At 41.5% G+C, this 19,478-nt stretch overlaps 1 protein-coding gene across 6 annotated transcripts in view; it reads right to left on the bottom strand.

Annotated features, from left to right (window-relative positions):
* GBF1 (golgi brefeldin A resistant guanine nucleotide exchange factor 1) overlaps nucleotides 1-19,478 on the bottom strand; it is a 106,804-nt gene that overhangs the window by 10,901 nt on the left and 76,425 nt on the right. For all 6 annotated transcript variants that reach the window (XM_080347599.1, XM_080347600.1, XM_080347601.1 and 3 more), the window contains 17 exons: nucleotides 17,670-17,899; nucleotides 16,567-16,735; nucleotides 16,174-16,385; nucleotides 15,417-15,515; nucleotides 14,808-15,002; nucleotides 14,256-14,442; nucleotides 13,681-13,821; nucleotides 13,042-13,130; nucleotides 9,601-9,803; nucleotides 9,024-9,147; nucleotides 8,596-8,721; nucleotides 7,933-8,015; nucleotides 5,437-5,673; nucleotides 4,429-4,522; nucleotides 1,331-1,507; nucleotides 770-834; nucleotides 545-668 (listed from right to left, as the gene is read on the bottom strand). In XM_080347599.1, the coding sequence (XP_080203725.1) occupies nucleotides 545-668; nucleotides 770-834; nucleotides 1,331-1,507; nucleotides 4,429-4,522; nucleotides 5,437-5,673; nucleotides 7,933-8,015; nucleotides 8,596-8,721; nucleotides 9,024-9,147; nucleotides 9,601-9,803; nucleotides 13,042-13,130; nucleotides 13,681-13,821; nucleotides 14,256-14,442; nucleotides 14,808-15,002; nucleotides 15,417-15,515; nucleotides 16,174-16,385; nucleotides 16,567-16,735; nucleotides 17,670-17,899 (2,555 nt within the window). The remainder of the gene's footprint in view (nucleotides 1-544; nucleotides 669-769; nucleotides 835-1,330; nucleotides 1,508-4,428; nucleotides 4,523-5,436; nucleotides 5,674-7,932; nucleotides 8,016-8,595; nucleotides 8,722-9,023; nucleotides 9,148-9,600; nucleotides 9,804-13,041; nucleotides 13,131-13,680; nucleotides 13,822-14,255; nucleotides 14,443-14,807; nucleotides 15,003-15,416; nucleotides 15,516-16,173; nucleotides 16,386-16,566; nucleotides 16,736-17,669; nucleotides 17,900-19,478) is intronic.

Genomic DNA, 19,478 nt, shown 5'->3' with positions numbered 1-19,478 from the left:
GATGAGGAAAGCAAACAAACAGATCCTCCAGAAACACTGCTTGTTTCCAGGAGAGATACAGATAGTGGCTTTAACACAGTTATCTGGAGAAAAACTCCTGCCAGATAGTTTACTCCTTTAACATGAATTACCTTTAACAGACCTGACCTGTGCTAGACAGATTCTAACAGATAACTCCTCTGTCCACATACTGCTCAAACCCCAGGTTCAGATTTTGTTGTCACCATGTGCTTTAACATGGTACTGGAAAAGATCAGTCATTTGAGAATTTATTAATTTGTCTTCAACTACAGGACTGTGATGCCAAAGGCGATCCCAGCTTCATGTGGGGGATCGTTCCTGTTTTCATTTGTTACTACATTTGTGCAAAACAGCACATTAAGACCCTCTAGCTGTCAATGCAGATATGCTCTTACAATTCCCAAATCCTCTTGAACCTAAAATACTGCCTAGAAACATACATATTTATGCTTCTGTTACCTGTTATCCATATAGTACTGCCATCACGAACAAAAAGCAGGTTCTTTTACAGCCTGTATGTTACCTTTATGCATTCCAGAGCTGTTCGCTTTGCCTCCTGTGTCTCTGTAGATGGCCCTCTCATACCAGATTGCTCTGTCCCACTGAGGGTGAGCCAGCTCACAAAACTCAGCACTGTAGATTCACCACTGCAAATCAGAAGACACTATCATTAGTGAGAAAACAAGAAATCATATTATTCTCCAGCTTTGATACCAAAAGGACTGCCTGGGCAATCTATACCACTTACCGGTTAGATGGTGTTTCCTCACGTTGCAGATAGATTTTACCATTAGGATCCACAAAGTCTTCAACCTGGAAGACGGACCAGAACATGGATATAATCAACTGTCTGCTTCTTTGTAGCCTTCCCCCTAAACCCTGTAACGTTTCACTTAGTGATGAAACACTATACCCAACTGCTCATGTGTAGGCAGTGAACTGCAGCTCTTCACCCCCTCAGCCCTTCAGTAAAGTGCCACCCCTACCTGGCAATACCAATGCGGTACTCTAATACTTCATGCCTATCAGCATGTCCCTTTTCTGCACAATACTCAAATCTGTTCAAGTAATACTGGAATTTCTCAAATCCAATAAAAAGTAGAATGAGGAAAAAATGAAACCCTATAAAAGAAGCTGGAGGCTGCAGATAACTTGAACACTACGCCCTTCGCAGCCTTTTTAGCTCTCTACACACTTTACCAAAGCCAGGCCTTTGCAACAGAGTTCTCCTTCCCTTTGACCTGGTTCTGTGAAAAGCCAGCTTCCCACCTCCCTACTCCTCAGTTACCCATGGGCCAGCTGTTGTTACCTCCACCATGGCCTTGGGCAGCAGCTCTGCTCGGAAAAGCTGTAGCATGGCCTCCATGATGTTTTTCCAGCCTTCCCGCAGAATGTCACCATGGCGATGGGCCAAGTGAAACACAGTCTTCGCTGCAATATGGGCCTTGGGATTACTTCCAAAAACAGTGGGCAGGTTCTCAATAGACTGCAGGGAAGAAGAGGGGGTGGCAATCCGTCAGCAAGAGATGTTTTCTTTTCTACACAAATTAGGGCAGACTGTTCAGAACTGGTTACAGGAAAGACAACAATTCTTTGTATGATGCTTGGATAACTCCTCAGCTCGTATTCACTTTGCACACACACAAGGACAAAGACAGCTTACCTGGTACAAGCTGAATCACTGAGCCACCTAGACATAAGCTTTCCAAGAACAACAACAATACAGAACATTTTGAAAGTGCTTGCTGAAAACTCACTAACAGTATTTTATTCTGCTATGGGAACTCATTCCAGGATCAAAGCCTTCTACAAAAAGTATCACATCTCCTCTGGAAGCACCAATTACTCTGCTCTACTGTTAGAGAAAGAAACTATGATCAAAAGCTTTATGGACTTGCAAAGTTACTCCTACCACTACTGAGCAGCAAGATTCAAAGTAAGAGCGATGAACCCAGACATACTGTCTCTGCCAATAATTGCTGGATCATAATTCCTCATACTCTGTTCAATGTACTCACAGCTTTTTAAAATACAAAAGAAGTGTGCTAAGTCATTTAAACCAACTAATGTATGCTGTCAACACAAGAAAAAACCGAACAACCACATGAGCCAGTATCAGACCCTGTTAACATGCTCCATCCTTCTGCAGTTACTTAAGCTCATTGCAATGTTCCTTTTGACACGAGACAGGCTTTGTCATTCTCTTGCTTATGTGGACAAAACACACACTTATTCATTCATCAGGAAAGGAAAGAGAAGACAGGAGCTAGGATGGACTGAAAGTGTGGCTCTTCCAACCTCAGACCCTAAGTTCAGAAAAACTAATTCTTGCTTCAGTCAAACTGCTGGTAAAACTACTATCAAAATGGGTCCTTAAATTTAGATGTAAACTCCATTAGAAGTGCCAATCTGAAGGTCTGGCAGAAATGTGACAGCCCATTTTTTTTTCCATTGTTGGTATGGAGAAAGCACACAAATACATACATCACTGAAGTTTCAGAGTACAAACATTAATATGCCTGGTTTTGCACTGTAGCAACAAGTCACAACACCAAATTAAAACATACAGGGGTTTTTCTACTACTTATACACTAAGTCAGTATCAGTCTTAACTGTGGATCAAGAAGTAGTGTACTCGCTCTTCTTAAATCACTTAATCCTCTTCCATGTTCCTTTCCATTCCTCTTCTTTAAACCAAAGTGGCTATGCACGGCTATTGCAGTGCTTGGAGAAGATGCCTCATCACCAGCATGATCTAACTTGGAAAGTGACTAGCAGCTAAGTGACACTGATGTTCTTCCTTGCTTTCTAACAGTTGCTCTTTGTTTTGCCTCCTCAGCCCCTGAAGACAGCCTTTCCTTCTCCCCTTCCATCAGACTGTCTCTCAAATATTTGTTCAGTTGTCATATTCCACTGATGTCTCCAAGCCTTACAGAAATTTAGGACAGCAGAAAGTCATTGGTGTATTTGGAATCTGGCCAAAGATAAGAACTCACAGCCTTCTTCAAATCCAGAAGTCCCCGATTCTGTGTGATCACCCAAAGACATACTCGCTTACTTTACACAGATACTGGACTGCTCCAGATTCCAGTCTCACAACTAGATGGGATGCAGCTGGCAATAGCTGGTGCCTCTGAGGGCTTAGTCTAGTTGCTCCTACCGTGTAAATCTGTGTCAAACAATTGTTTCATGGCAGACATTCCTCTACTTGGGTTATCTATTGGTAGTCTCAAGGTCTGGTATGCCTGGAGAGGATCAAGTATTTCACCTTTACTGTTGTGAGCTGTGGAGAAAGAGTGAATCTAAAGCAACCCCACTGCTTGGGATTTCCCTTTTATTTTTTAATAGCCAACCTGGTACTTTTTCACTGCTACCAATACCAGAAAGCAAGTTATATAAAATACCCAGTCCAAACAATTCCATTTCCTTGCAGCCTAATTCTATTAACTGGATTACTTTGCAGGACTGTTCCCTTTCTGCTATCCCTTCAAGGTATTTAAGAAAAAAAAAAAATCATCAGCTGTCTTAGCTTTTTTACCCCTGTGCTTTCAGGACTGAATGATCTTGTTTCCCCCTTTTTTTTTTCTTTTTTTTTGGATGTACAGCAGTTCTATCCTGCTCACTGTGGGTCTTGCACTGGTTCTCAGAGCAATGCTGTGAGGTTCTTCGTGAGTTCTGACCCTTTAAAGGACTTGCTGTCATCTTCTCCTTAGCACAAAACATGGTCTGCCACACACTGTCTAACAAACACCTTGGGGAAAAACAGGCTGATGCTGTAACACACAAACAGACTTGGGTACAAAAAGCTTACACCAGTCACTGTACCTCGAATTTATTCCCACAGTACAATCCACAGAAAGGTACTTTAGGGCTTGCCAAAAGTGGGGCTAGCAGCCAATCTTATTACCAGACTCCACACACCAACTGACAATTCAAATAATGAGTTTCTCTAACCCCTTTATGCTGGGTGGAAGCACAGCCCCTACACTTTGGAAGAACAGCTCACAAAACAGTCTCTCTTAGCACTGCATAAGCCTTATAACAAAATATTCAGTAGCTGAAATGCATAAACTTGGCTGGCATCATGGATGATCACTGACTTGATCAGAGGGAGATCTAAGCATCATCGGATCAAGTAAGCGGAATAAACACTTAGATATCAGAGCATTCTGCCCTGCACAAACTGCCACTTGTGAGTAGAAGGAAATTGTGCATCTTTGAACCTGCCCCATGAAGTCCTACTTCACTACACACTTTTCATTGCCTTCTCCAGAAAATTTTGGGCAGGGGCTGCTAGATATCTACAGAGACAGTGATAACTAAAATAAGCAAATATTACTGCTTAACAGAAGAAGAGGGCTCTCATACACTAAAAGCCATGCTTCTTCCCCTTTCTTGCAAACTCACCTCACTGTTGAGGGCTGTAAACTTGCAGAGAGAAATTATGAGATTGTCAAACACATCACTAAGGCCATAGTGGGCAGAAATCATTGCACATTTCCTGGGGAAAGAAGAAAACAGAAAACAATGTAATAAGTCAGCACAGACAAGTCTGTCTACAGGACAGCAAATCAGGGTGCCTCTCTGTTGACATTTTAGAACCTGCTCTCCATCCACTCGTAATGACTGCTGATGTATAGAAGTCTATTATCCCTCAAATAACCTCATCCATACATTCTGATATTTGTCTGTGCTGATGCAAGGATCACTTTCAAGAAGCAAGTCTAAACAGATAGACCACTTGCACCTGAGCCAATATACCTCATCCTCATCTTCTGTCTTTACGTAAGAGAATGTTGCTCAGATTGGCAGTAGTGTTGAAGGTGTAGTTTCCAAGAGATCACGGCTACAGCAGTATGTTAACAGAGCTTTAAAACTATGCTTAAGGCACCATTTGGTCTGGATCTAAGCATGACCAAATATTGTTCCAATACAGTTTCTCACAGACAGTAAGTTTTTTGAATACTGGTCATCTGGGGAAAGAAAAGAAAAAACAAAAAAAAATCCCCATCCCATTCAGCCACAGCTATGGCCTCATACACATGACAGGTTTTGTTCATATACAGGGAATGTGCATCTCTGTACAAGTTAAGGGTGACTTTTTCCCCTCATTGCTAATCAGCACAGTGATGTCAGCTTTAAATGTAAGCAGGTTTGAATTTAAAAATACATACCCCAGGCACTTTGTTTATTAAAACACAGCAGTCAAGCCAAACAGTGAGAGAACCAAGAGAGGCCAAGATGGGATGAATCAATTCAAATAACAGAATAAAACTAAAGGACTGTAGGTCACAATAAAATGCTCAACGGCTAGGAAAAGTGCGAGTTGGTATTCACTGTGATATCTCTAGCAGGTAAACAGGAGACAATGGCTGCATTTTAACTCTTCTGGGTCTTCCTGAATGCAAGAGTTACCTGAAACCAGAGATCGCCTTCTGGATGATTGTTTCTTCTAAGCTCTTGTCAAAAACATAAGAAAGTGCTGCAATGGTTGGCCCCCATGTCATGGTGAAGAGATCGTGGTCATAGCTTCCGGGAGGTACATGGAGAAATATTCCCTCATCAGTTGCACCGCGATGTAGCAGGACATTCCAGATATAGTTTTCCTTCACCAGGCCTGTCTGTTCTTCTGGCATCACTATCTCATCATTTCTGCAAGAGAGGAAGGCAGAAAGGTTGAATTTTTCATTCTGAGCCAAACCCAACATTTACACAATGCCTTTCAATACATGGTCCCAAAGCTAAGTGATGTCTACTCTGGAGTGGTTTTGCCAGCTCCTGAAACAGCCTATTTTCCTGTGCCTGCCTGCTTGATAGCCTGGATATGAAATCTGGCGGCTCTTAGCTGCACCCAGCAGCAACCGTGTAAGAATAGTAATTGAAGAAGCAGCTACCTAACACTACAAGTGCAAAATGCAATACATATTCTAGTTAAATGATGGGAAATCTTGGACAGCACACTGAGCACATTGGCATAGCTTCACATGCCCCCATCCCAACTCTCCTCCCATTAAGATTGTTCTGCATATCTCATACTGCCAGATTAAAAAAAAAAAAAAGTTATAGCACTGCAGCCACCAGCAGGCAGAAGTACCTCTATATAAGAATAATGCAACTATTCAGATTATGCCAAAACCAAATATCAGAACGCCAAGCAGTACAAAATTAAAGATAAAACAAGGAACTAAATGTATGATGGGTGATTCATAACCAAGATACCATAGCTCCTTACTGTAACTGAATTAAAGCTAAAAATTAATAAAACAATTATGATTAATGCCAAATAATATTTGCAATCCCAGGTTAAACTACGTCAAGCCTAAATACATACTCCCTAAACTTGGGTAACATTGCACAAGAGATAATCCTCTTATCTAATAACTTATTAAAAAGAGTCTCAAATATACTACAAACAGTAGATTGCAGCCAATCTGAAAAGTAGAGGTCCTTCTGCAACAATCAAAAAATAACAAGCTTCAGTTGCCAAAGAAGCAATTTTCATGTGCTAACAGCAACTATAAAAAACTCTCCTGATTTATGCATAAAAATAAGCTCTTCTCAGTTTCAGGTGCCTGCATATTTTGACAAGAGAAATCATTACTGAGATTATATAGGAAATGTGTTTGCAGTCAATTGCATATATTTTCTAAATACCTGTATTTGATTAATATTAACAGAAGCAAGTGAATGGGTTTACTTGGAAATTCTCAGGAAATGAAATTGTGCTCAAAAGTGGAATGCTGAGATCCTGAAGAGATAATGCACTACTCTGTACAGATTACAGTCTGATTTTTTTTCTCCCCATAATAACACAAAGAAAACAAAAAGTTCCTCAATCTCAACTATGACACTGGGGCAATCTATCTGAGATGGAGCAATACTGAAATGCTACACCAATTGTTTTAGCCATAGAACATACTGAAAAGGCTGACATTTCTGGTGAAGGGAGGATAAAAGGGAACAGACTGGGACAGAGGTACCAGAGAACCGCAAGATACGAGAATATTCCCAGGGTACTACTCAAAACATGAAGAACGCCCTCAGGGGAGAGAGGCCAATCAAAACTAGAGCTCTATTTGAAAGCTAGAGCTACCTCCTGAAGAATTTCTAGATATGTAGTGTAGGCAGCTTCCCTACCTTCCCAGAAAAGGCTCAAAAGGGAGGGTCAGCCTAATTACACTGCCCTGCTCCCAGCCTGAGCCACTGCGGACTGAAACTACTAGCTGAGAGTCAGTCACATCCTGCCTCCTCAGAGGTGTAATCCTCTAAACTCCAAATTGGCTGGGCCTGGATATACTGATAGGCTAGACTGCCAAACTGTTATTAAAGCTCCACACCCAGAGCTAGTCTATGCACAAAAGGGCCTCAGCCACCAAGAATTCCTCTCAAATACTGGTCAGTGTGCCAGGAGCTTCAGGGGTGGCAAAAGAGGTCGGCGCAGACAGCAACCTCCTATGAAAGGCTCAAAAGGAAAAAACGAAACTGAGACCTGGACATGTTATGTCAGGGCACCAGGGCTGTTCTGGGGATGAGATTCTATCTCTAACACTACATAAAATGTCCTAAAGAAGGCTTAAGGCCTGTTCTGGATAACAGAGGTTTATTAGATCCAGCATTTCACATGTGCTGGTCTTGCACAGCCATTCTTTTACATGTTGATAGAAGCAATGTATTTTTTAACTTTGGCTTAAGCTCTCTGGATTAAAGTACCATGGCAAAAACGAGAAGATACAAATCCAATGCAATCACCATAACAGACTTGTTACTGCAACCCGACACAGAGCTTGAAGTTGGTCTGAGGCAAACGGGCACACGATCAGTGAATCTCTCTCTGTACTCTCCAGAGATCTCACAGACCAAGCAACTCTAGTTTGCGCACTGCACACAAGGAAATGACAGGTGGATTCTTACTTGATGGCATGGTACATGTCTTCCAATATGTCCTGTTCAAAGTCTTTGCCTCCATTTACACCTTTCAGGTTCTTCCGAAACTCCTGAAAAAAGTTTCACCAATGTTAATTCCTAGTATCTCCAGCTTTAACTGCTTGGCTAGGATCAGTATTCCACTTGTTTTTCATAGGACCAGAAGGACATTCTCCCACGTTGTTTAACATTCAGCCTCAAAATTCAATGACTAAGTGCTATTCTTAGTGGCAGTATTGTGCAGCAACCCACCTCTGCTTGTAAGGAAAAAAGAGACACAACACAACACATGCTCAGCTGAGGATGGACATCAGAATGACAGGTCTGTACCACTGCACTGACACTCACAGGTCTTGAAGTCTCCGAAAGCCCCTAGCAGTTCAACAATCTTCTCGTTCTTACTGTGTCTTAGGATACAGATTGCTCACACACACAAGCCTCTGGACTACATGGCAAGTTGTCTGCAAAGCACATATTTCTTCAGACTGCCCCCTTCCCCCAGCTCCCCTCTCCCACTGTACTCAATTTCAGTGCTGCACACCAGCTTATTGTGTACATGAGTGATGAATGCCATGGAAAAAAGAGAACATAATTGAGATAAAACCAGGTACTACATTACTATCAAAACCAGAGAAGACTGGTAACACCCACCTCCAGAGTCATTGGGACATTCTGCTTGCGGACATTATGGTTGTGCTGGTCAGTGTTCAGCATAATAACTGCATAGGCCAGGGCAAAGCAGGCATCACTATTAGCAAATGGGGATCCATTTGATTTCTGAAAGACAATGTATGCACAAATTAGTCCTATGGAACAGTGGTATTAGTGATCCAAGACAGCCATTTTCTTACTCATGGTACTGAATCATCTCTGGGATAAACAAAAACCCAGGCTCTGGCTCCAGATTCCAAAAAGCACCCTGGAAATCTGCATGCCACTGCCATCTCCTGCAAAACAACAGCTGCTGCTTGCAGGGCACAGTAAGCTTATATACGCAGTTAGACCTGACCTGTCCATCTTGGCAAGCAGATGCACAAGAAAGACCACAGTTTTGAGCTTTCTGCCCACCAAGTACACACCCTCCAATGTTCCGTGAAGGCTTCCAACAGTCTGTGGATTACGGGTGCCTCTCCTGGTAGCCTGAAGGCCTCTAGATAAAGTCGTAAAGCTTCATCCAACCTTAAACCTTGGAAACTGAAAGTGCTGCAAGAAGAATGATACACAATGAGAAAATGAAACAGGATGGGAAAAGTAGGATAAATTTACTGACTACAATCTTGTTTCTTGCAGTATCAGAATACCAGATTTCACAGAGAACAGAAAGAAAAGAATGGAGGGTGAGAAGAAATACACCATGAATGGGCAAAAAACAGTAAGAGAGCATCAACAATCCTACAGATTATTATGTATGTAATCATCTCTCTAGTCTTCACAGAAACTGGCTCTACCAAAAGCAGCTCAAGTATCATACTATTATACATACCTAAGGTGTTGCCATATGCCAGAGATTCATAGAATTAAGGTATGATGGCACATAGGGAACCAAGCGATACAAATCCGGGGCCTCCAGGAACTACTGTTCTACTGCTTTTTTAAAATCACTGAACTCTTAGCTTTCACCCCTTTCTGAGTAAAGAGACACAGAAAGATACTCACCCAACAAAGCTTTCCAGCAAGTCTATGTTCTTACGGTCACTCACAAACTCCCCAATCATCTTCTTGTCCAGGCGAGGATTCTCCCGTAGCCATCTGGCCACCTCATTGTTGTCAATGGGGGTGGCAAGAAGGTTCTTCTCCTGCAGGAACTGTATCCCTTTCTTTGGCTTTTGGTTGAACTGCTCTGTGCCAGTTATCAGGAGCTGAAGGAGACATTCTGATAATTAAAAGCTTGAAGAACATATCTTACTTTAGATTGTTCTTGGCATTTAAATAAAAAAATAAAGTAGAAAATAGATTGACCTCAGCATTGCAAGGGAGCTGGACTAGATGGCCTTTGAATGTTCCTTCCAACCCAAACTATTCTACGATTCTATGATCAAGTTCATTGTACCGTGTAATCCAGCAAGAAGGCTAACCAAGGCCAAAAAAACCTGCATTTGTCACAAGGATTCACTGTCAAATAACACTGGACAGAGCAAGCAGGAGCTGCTGGCTTTGAAAAGCTTTGAAATTTCACCAAGCAATTAGTTGTGCTACCCCAAATACCTTACCTGCTCTAGCACGTAAACAGAGCAGCAAAAGTTCTCAGGTGAAGCCCAGACATGTGGAATGATCAGCTCTCACCAATTACAACAACAGCACTGCTCTGTGCCCTCTTCTGTCCCCTTTGGCTCCAGGCTCCCGTACTCTACCTCACTGCCAGGAGACATGCAGCAAGAACCCTTGGCTCTAATTCAGCAGATGCAAGGAAGAAGTGCTGCAAAAGCTTAAACTAAGAACCAGAAAGCATTCTGCTAGTGAGACATGGTTCCAGGAACATCTGGTATTCCAGCATGACAAAGCTATCTGTTGGCTGGGAACAGCAGGTGCATTTTTGGTTTTGGAGCGAAGTCAACTACTCTGTCCTGCTTGATTCTTATTTTAGGAAACTAGACTCTACCACAGCAAGTGTAATAAAACACGTGACTAAGAAAGGGTTAACGGTGTTCTTGGTGATGTTCAGAAAAACCAAAAGCACAAACAACTGTATGAACTTTACTAAGGCACCAGAATAAATGTCAGTTCCCTGTTAGCTCCTATCACGATCAAACTGCTAGTGATGACCTAGTGAACTGAATTCGTGACCATCATGATTACGAGCTCCCCTGGGTTTCTCAGTACTTTGGAAGCCACCAGCCCTCTGTTCTCTGCTTCCCCTGCCTGTGTCAACATCCTCAAATTGCAGTAAAACACAGACCCTGAAATAGCATGGAGCACACAAGGACCCTATCAGAGCATAACAAAATAATAATCATGTGCTGTCTCAGTATAACAGGCCTGAAGGGACTGTATGATGCCAGCAGCATTTCTGTTCAGCTGTATATCCTGTAATCCAAGCCCCAGGGTATTCTCTGGACTGGTTATACTTCTTAAGACCACCTGAAAGGAGACCAGACAGCTGGCAGTTTGCACTACCTTTATAATCATGTCAGTTCTGTGCTTCTGAGCTTCTGGTCACTGCATTTGGAAACATCAAAGAAAGCTTTCCATTTGATGGATAATTTGTCTTCTGCTTTTATTTAGCTTTTTTCCTCCTCCCAGCTGTGGTAATGTTTAGTACTTCAGAGGTTAAATGAAGCAGAACATGCTGGAGCCATGTCAGTATCAACATTACTTAAGTGGAATGTTTTGTGTGCCCTGTTTACCTGCTCGGGATGAAGTCATTAGCAGATTTAGGGTCAAGAAAGGATTTTCCCTGAGCAAACTAACAGAGATTTATGAACACCTTCCTGCCTTCTGCTGTAGCATAAGGCACTGCCCTTTTTCTAGAGCCACCTGGAACTTTCTTTAAGGAACTCTCAGCCACTGGCAATGCTCTTGATTTCTTCTAACCTTGTTTTCCAGCACAGCAAAGCTGGAGTATTATGAGAGGTTTTCAGTTAGAACAGTGGAAGCACTATGCAATTTCCCTTCTCAACAATGGAGTTTCACACAAAGTCCATCAGCAAAGCTGCCATGAAAGCTAGATTTAATGCAAAGTGAAGGGCTACAAATAAAACAGTCACTAAATCAACATTAATTTCTTAGAAATTAGCTAATGCCAAAACTCAGTGTTTCTTTTGAAGCTTGTGCTGACAAGCACTTCACCCTCCTGTCCTTGTGGCTCAGGAAGCCAGTTAGCATTATCTCACTGCAGCACTGTGTCATAGGTAAAGAATCGAGTTCCTAAGTAGTGCAGCAGACTTCCTAGAGAGAAATCATTGCCTTACATTACATTCAGATTCAGAGACTGCCAGGGAAAATCACAAAGCACAGATCAGTATGGCAGTAGAAAGTGACCTGTTGTACTTTCTTCAGTATTTTTGTTTAACTAAGTTTAAATGTAAGTTTAAGTAAGTAAGTTCAAATGTAAAATAAGAACACCTACACTGGAGAGTGAAGTCAGAAGCCTTTCGGTCAAGTACAAATCAAAAACCTTTCTCTTTAGTACCAATGTTCAAAGACATTAGTCTATTTTTCCATCACATCATCTGGCTCCTTATTCCACAACTACTATGGTTACTCATGTTTCATTCAGAACATCTATCATTCTCTTATTGAAATTCAGTAGCCTCTCACTTCCTAAATAACTCACTTAATGTACATGTTGTGCAAAAGTAACAAATCTGTACAAAGAATATCTGTGAATGAAACAAACCAACCAACCAACCAATCACAAGCCAACCAAAAAAAACCCCAAACCACAACAGTCCCATGTGATTCATAGGGACTCTAGATATGCTAGTCATCTGCTGTCTCTGGAGGTGAACAAGCAGACCAGTACTTGATGTTTGACAGAAGACAGCAGATGAATACAAAGCCATCAGCACTGAGCATGTTTGTCAACACTAGCCCTAGACTGGAACCACTCAGGGGATGTAAAAGTTGTACAAAGTTTAGATTGTAACTTGGATTAATGAGGCTGAAAGAAATAGACATCTAGACAAAGAATGGTTTTGCTGTAATCAAGACAATCTTTTCAGTCATCCTTATGATAAAGCAAACACAGGAATAAGCAAATCAGTATACCAGGCTAGGCTGTTAATTTCTACTCCAAGTCTCTTGGTATGCTCCCCATTCACAGGTTTGATAAGAGTAGGGAACCTGCCCTTTTTGAGGAAAGTGCTTGATTATCTCCATATAATGCAGACTAGATCCAGTGACTTTCTCACCCAGAAATCAGATGTACCTAACTTACAAATTGTGCCACAAAATTTCTCAAACACCTCTTGCAACTATTAGCATAACTAAACCAGAACAGATAATAATCACTGCTGTTTCTGCAGAGTAGTAGGATTTTCAGTGACCATTTAATTCTTATCAGCACAGAACTCGAAATTTCTGAAATATGACCAGTCATACAAATAGAAAACAAGAAGAACACTCAAATACCCATTTGTAGTGTATTCTGAATCTTACCTTCTTTTTGTTCTTAATCTGCATAAGTTCCTGAGGGCTTGGAAGGATACAAGAAAATCGAGTAGGCTTCCTGGGGATACTCTTCTCAGCTAGAAGGACAAAGCGTCATTATAGTCAAACCTATCCGCAGAGTAGCACTTAGCACCCTATAGCATCCCATCATAACTTTCAGTCATGGAGTCTTGCTACTATATGCTGCCCTGCAAATGGCAGTCACACTCCTACTATTCAATTACTACATTACTCCCACTCACGTTTTCTTCAGCATAATTGCATAGCAGTTTCTTGTTGAGGACAATTTCACATATCCACAAGATTTAATTTTCTGGCTACTTTGAGTACCTACATTACTGATCCCCTGGACAGCCCTTGACAACCTTAAAAACAGTAAGCACTGGTATGAATTTCATACACATTTGCCCCAAAGTGACCCACCAGATCTAACCTCTTCCCAGAAGAAATGCAACAGTTAGTAGGCATATATAGCACACACGTAATGAACAAATATTCACCACATACCTCCTTCTAATTTTGAACACACAAAGCTACAGTGGTCTATAGTGCAGCAGGAGCAGCCAGCAAAGTCAGGACCATTCTCAGCATATGCACACAGTGTCAGGGTACCGTGGAGACTATTACCTGCCTCACTTCCTCCTTCCAGTTCCATGCAGCCATCCTTCATCTGGTCAGCCATAAGGCACCCACTGGTGGGAGGACATACCCCAGCTGGCTCTGAGACTGCACTGGAAGATTTTCCCTCACTGAGTACCCTCTCATTATCTGTAGAAGTTAAAATAAAACAAAACAAAAAATAACACACAAACAAATCCATAAGCCAAGGAAAAAGCTAGCAACAGAGAAATAATGAATTGATTACTCTAAATTGAATGTGCTTATCCAAAGGAGTTCCCCCAGTAACTGCGATTCCTCAGTATCCTCAGTGTTTTGTCTACATGAATTCCATGGCATGCCCTCCTCCTGTTGTGACTGCCAGTCTTGACATGGTCTTTATAGAAAGCCTCATGAGGGGCACATTGTAATATCCATAAATTTTACAAATAGCAATTTTATTAACATCAGTGTGCAATTATAAAGTATGCAAGAGGAAGACTGAAAACATTTAAGGAGCTTACTATGTCAGCTACCAAAATAAGATCTGCAAATTTAGCACAAGACTAAACTTAATATCAAAACATCAAAGAAAAGGGTCTTACTATTGCTTGTTTCCTTGGTGCTGTTCAAGGTTTCCAGGTTGGATTTGTCAACTTCCTTCTCTTGTTGATTCATGTTACTCAGCACTTTGGCCTGGCAATGTGCCTCGGTGCTGTCTATCACTGTCAGCAATGCTTCCAGAGACAGCAAATGGACAGTATACAGCTGTCCAGAAACTGGGAAGGCATTCTGGGAAATAAAATAAGTATTAGTCAACTTTCATGCCTCTTTCACCATAATGAGGCAAGGAAGTTTCCCACACAGCTTGGGGAAGCCTAAAGCATAAAACTGAACACACAAAGCTTTTAACACAAAGCTTTCTAGCGTATACTTAATGGTTTATCTGCTCTGACATTATTAAAGCATCATGGCTATTCTTCTCTCTTCTGCTTCTAAATGTTTTAATGGTCTTCTTCATCCCTGCAGACCATTCACCCCAAATCTTTCAATCACTCCCATTCTGAAGTTCTGCATGTGCGCTTACCCTTGTCCTGAGCCCCTGGCTCCCCGCTCTGCACCCCACTGCCCACCCGCCTCCTGCCGCAGGTCAGCACCTTGGAGAGCAGCTTGGTGAGCTCCTCGAAGAGGTTGGCGCAGTAGTAGTCACAGTCATAGTTGATATAGAGCTCGGTCACGAAACTGGGGATCCTCCACAGCTGAACAATGGCTTCCAAAGCCATCTCCTTCATTTCATAGGGCATCTTTGGGTTTTCCACAGTGATTATTTCCATCAGCTTCTTGATGTACATCTGGCAGAAACACAGGGCAGCTCAGTTTAAGGAAAGAAAAAAGAAAGCAGGACAGTGAATAGCTTTGAGGACTACAGAAATAGATTCAAGCTTCATCTTCCCACATGACATCATCTTTAATTATGGCTCATTCTGAAGGAGGCTGTAGAAATGTTTCAAATGGTTCTACCATTCAATCCACCTGGATTTACTATTCTAAAAAAAGCAGTAGGAAGGCAGGCAGTGCAGTCCACCAGTCTCAAAGGTATTTTATTATCCAACAAGAAAAGGCCCACACAGCCTACCCATAACTCACTGAGTCATTTATAAAAAGGCAAATTGATACTTAGACTGTATCTTACTGCCTAGATATGTGCATTTAACTGATGCCCAAGAAACTATTACTAGGCACCCAGCGATACTCAAAAAACTCACCTCCAGCTGGAATTTCAGGTGCTCTCTCATGCTCTCAAAGAGAAGAAAGCACACCCTGAGGGAGGCCGCATACAGATTGAGTCGTTCAACACTCAGTAGCTGAACAAGAAAGAAAAAAACCTTTAAGAATTCCAAAGGCTAGTCATTATGTGCTATAAATAGAACCACTATGGCACTGTAGGCATCATCTAGCACAGCCTTAAGATCCACACTTCGCATCCCATAGCAACAGTATTTCAAAAAACACTCCCTTATTCAAACTCCTGGTCTCAGTAGTGAGGATGAATATACTTAACTCCCTTCTGCTTGTGGTAGCACTTTTCCCACTACAACTTTGTTCTTTTGCCAAGTTCGCAGATATTCTTGGTGAAGAAGGAACTTGGGAGAAGGTTTGCCTCTAGGATGGTGCTTGTTCTCCAAAGGTTCTGCCTGCTACTAAGCTGGTAACTTGCATCCATGATTACCTCAAAACCAGTTATATCAAAACAGTGTTATCCTACAGGACGAGTTCATTCAAATCACCTGCATTCTTCTTAGTTCTGATCTGAAGAAAATAGCACACAACAACCTCTCTGGCTTTGCAACAGCACTGTTTCATTGGTGCAATTCAGAACTCTCACTGCAGTGCAGCAGAGAGCTTATTTGAAGACTGAGACCTGCCCAACCTCAGCCTGCTGAATTACAGTAGGCTCTTCGATGCAAATTAGTATCTGATTCCCCCAGTGCCACATGCCAAGCTAGCATAAGCCAGACTCACTTGAAATAGGTGTCGACACAACTCCTCCTTCACCAGTCCCAAGAGGGACTGGCAGTTTGCAATGGGTGCTGACTCCAGGGCAACAGTGAGCAGCTGCAGCCCCATGTGGATCATCACCTCAGAGTTGTGGCGGTCATGAGGGTTGGTGAGCGAGATAAGAAAGCGGAACAGTTCTCTAATACATGGTAGTCCATATGGGACCAGCGCTGCTCCTAAAGGAAAATGAGAGAGATTAGCACTCTTAACTTTGCTTTTGCTTTTTGCAGCTGCCTAACAAGTGTTATAAATAAAATTGTAACAGACCAGCTGAGGAACACGAACAACCCTCTTAGCAGATGTGGAACAGAAAAGCAGAACCGAGGAAGGACTTTAGCAACATTGCCCACCTCTCACCTTCTTTTTGGGAAGACTGAGTAAAACGCACTCCTCGGGGATTTACATAGTCCATGTCATGAACTGAGGCAGAGTCAGATTGTTCTGCTATAGATGTGCACTCCTCTAAGACCTCAGGGATAGACTCAACAGAGGCCGACTGGATTTTCTCCTCTCTCAGACTTTCATTCTTCATTGATACCAGTCATTTGAGGATGAGAGAAGCAAAACAAGAGTTAACAAGCACTAGACAAGTCAAAAGGCAGGCTTATCTGTTCATGGTTCATTCGTAACTATGACAACTATACGTCACACATGGAAGAGCCACAGGAACACAAAATTTAAGAGAAAAGAGTGCCTCCAGGTAATCTGCAGCAATGTCTACCCTTTCATTTCCATCTAGTTCTTGCCTATTTTACATAACTCTCAGTTGCAAGACTAAGGACTTGACTTTGAAGATACTCATATAACCTATCAGTTCTTACTGCCCCCGAGGTTAGGATTTGGCTCATTTTTTGGTTTTAAATACTACATAATTTCAGCACACGATTCCTATCTATGCCTTCTTAGCATTTCTACCACTTGGAATATCTGCAGATCTGAAAGGTCCCCTGGAGCTCTAGTCCATCTTCTCCACAGTATTACTGTTGCAGGGGAAGTGGAGACAACACGGAGGAAAACTTACTGACAAAGGCCTTGGTTCAGGTTAGTTATATTTCACAGCAACGGCAATGCACATGCACAAACACCAATAGACGAATTTCTACAGACTCAAGAAAAATGGTCCATTAAAGATATGAAAATGAGTTATCCTGCAGATTTCCTCTATGTTTCCCTTTAACAGTTTCTCCCTTAACTAAGGTTGATGGTATTGCCAGGAGTACAACTAGATATGTAGGTGCATAGGTGGGCTGCACAACTACTGAGTCAATGGGGATGGTCTCAAGAGAAAACAATGAATGAATGAATGTGAATTTACAAATCACAGTGAAGAATGTTTTATTCTGACCCTAAGCCTTGAAAGAGAATATAAACACCATGACCAAAAAAGAGAGTAAGTGCTAAATCCACAACTGATTATGCTGGGAGCCACAACTTTTCTTTATCAAGTTATATCCATGTACCTGTAATTCAGGCTGGTTACTATTTTCAGTGACTTTGGCCTCATTTGAAGGCATTCCTGCGTTAAGTCCCAAAGAAGTGACTTGGTCCAAGTCTGTCAAGTCCTCTTTGGAGGTAGTCTGTGAGGACAATTCCAAACCACTGTCTGTAGCAGGGCTGACCGCAGATGAAACATTTTCTGAGCTCCCTGAGGAGCTGGGAGAAGGAGCATCTATGAAAGTAACTCCGCTTGCTGATGAGAAATAGAAGCAAAAAGATCATGTAATTCTGTCACTGAGCCACAAGTTCGTACATGGAATAGAACAATAAAGAATTACTTTGATTACTGCTTCACAGTACAAATGATCTCAGATAGTTCCGCATTAATGTAGAGAATGTAGATAAATTAAGTTCTCTTTTGCCAGGTGTTAATGAACCAAATAGACGAACACGTGAGATACAACAGTTGGAATCTAACAGACTCAGCAAATAAGGCAACTCACAGTTACATAAAGGGTGCAGAGGGCTTCTATAATTAAGAAGAAATCTGAAAATAGTCCAAAAGGTGAACTTTACTCTTTGATACAACGGCACAACCACTTTAAAGACTTGCATCAAGGATTAGTCATTCCTTCAAAGTGAAAACTTTTAACTTGATTTGAAGGCAAGACCTACTTCTTTAATTTTCCTTAAACAAATAGAGTTGCAATAGAATTTAAATGAGTCTGAAACAGAGCAGTGAAGTATTTTCGCTTTTTCTGTACAGGAGATAGTGCTCCAAGAGCCTAAGTTTACCTTTAAAAGAAGCCCACATATTTGCAGCTCTTATAGTTCTGAGGAGAACTTAAAAATGTAAAACAATTATTAGAAAAAATAGAAGATACGCTGCAGGGCACAGTTACGAAATAAAGGCACAGAGTTACATGACGAATTTACATCTGAAATGTGTATGGTTTTGCACAGTGGTGTTTTACTGCTGACTTGATTTTCATAAATGCCTTAAAGAAGTGACAGGACATTACTTGATTTTTAAGAAATGAAATGGAATACATGATCAATTTTGTAATCCTTTCTTCTTCACCTGCCACACCAGGATTCTGGCCTAAAAGGCACAATTAACACATTACCTAGCACTACAAGGTCAGAGTTAATGACATGCTTTGTAACACAATTCAACTTTCTCTCTAAAATGTTACAGGAGTTATAATACTGTTTAACAGAATTTAGTATCTATTTGGAAACTTAAATGTAATGATTTATGTAGCAATAAGTTCTCATCTAGATGGACATTCTAAGCTATTAATATATGCAATCTGATCACATTCATTATTTTCTTAGTTTTCACCAGTCACACTGTTGTGTAGAAACACATTTGGAATGGTTCACACTACACTGAATAGTTTCCCGTAACAGAATAAGTGTCAGAACTAGGTATTTTACATAGCTATTGTTTCAATCTTGCTCTCTGCTTCCTTTCACTAAAATGTTTACATCTAAGCTGTCGAATTGTAGAGTGAACAAGAGACAGAGTACTTTCCAGCCAGAGAGACTCCTTTATCCAGAGGAGAGGTTAAAACAGTTTAACTATTTAGTCTACTCTTATACACCAATAAGACATGGAAGCCCCCCAACATTCTATTCTTGAGCTCGCAGCACGAGCCACATACTGTATCACTGCTACAGGCTGAATCAAAGTACATGAAAAAAGATTCAAGCGTACACCCATTGGTTTCCTGCACACAATCCCCTTTCTGGTACTTTTGCTGTTCCCTCTACATTTTCCCCCCCACATAACTCTTCATGCCTTCTTACCATATAACAGTCCCTATTCT

The sequence above is a fragment of the Nesoenas mayeri genome (genome assembly GCF_963082525.1).
Source record: "Nesoenas mayeri genome assembly, chromosome: 7".
Classification (NCBI taxonomy): Eukaryota; Metazoa; Chordata; class Aves; order Columbiformes; family Columbidae; genus Nesoenas; species Nesoenas mayeri.
Note: the sequence above shows the minus strand (reverse complement) of the source record. Positions and strands in the feature narration are given on the sequence as shown.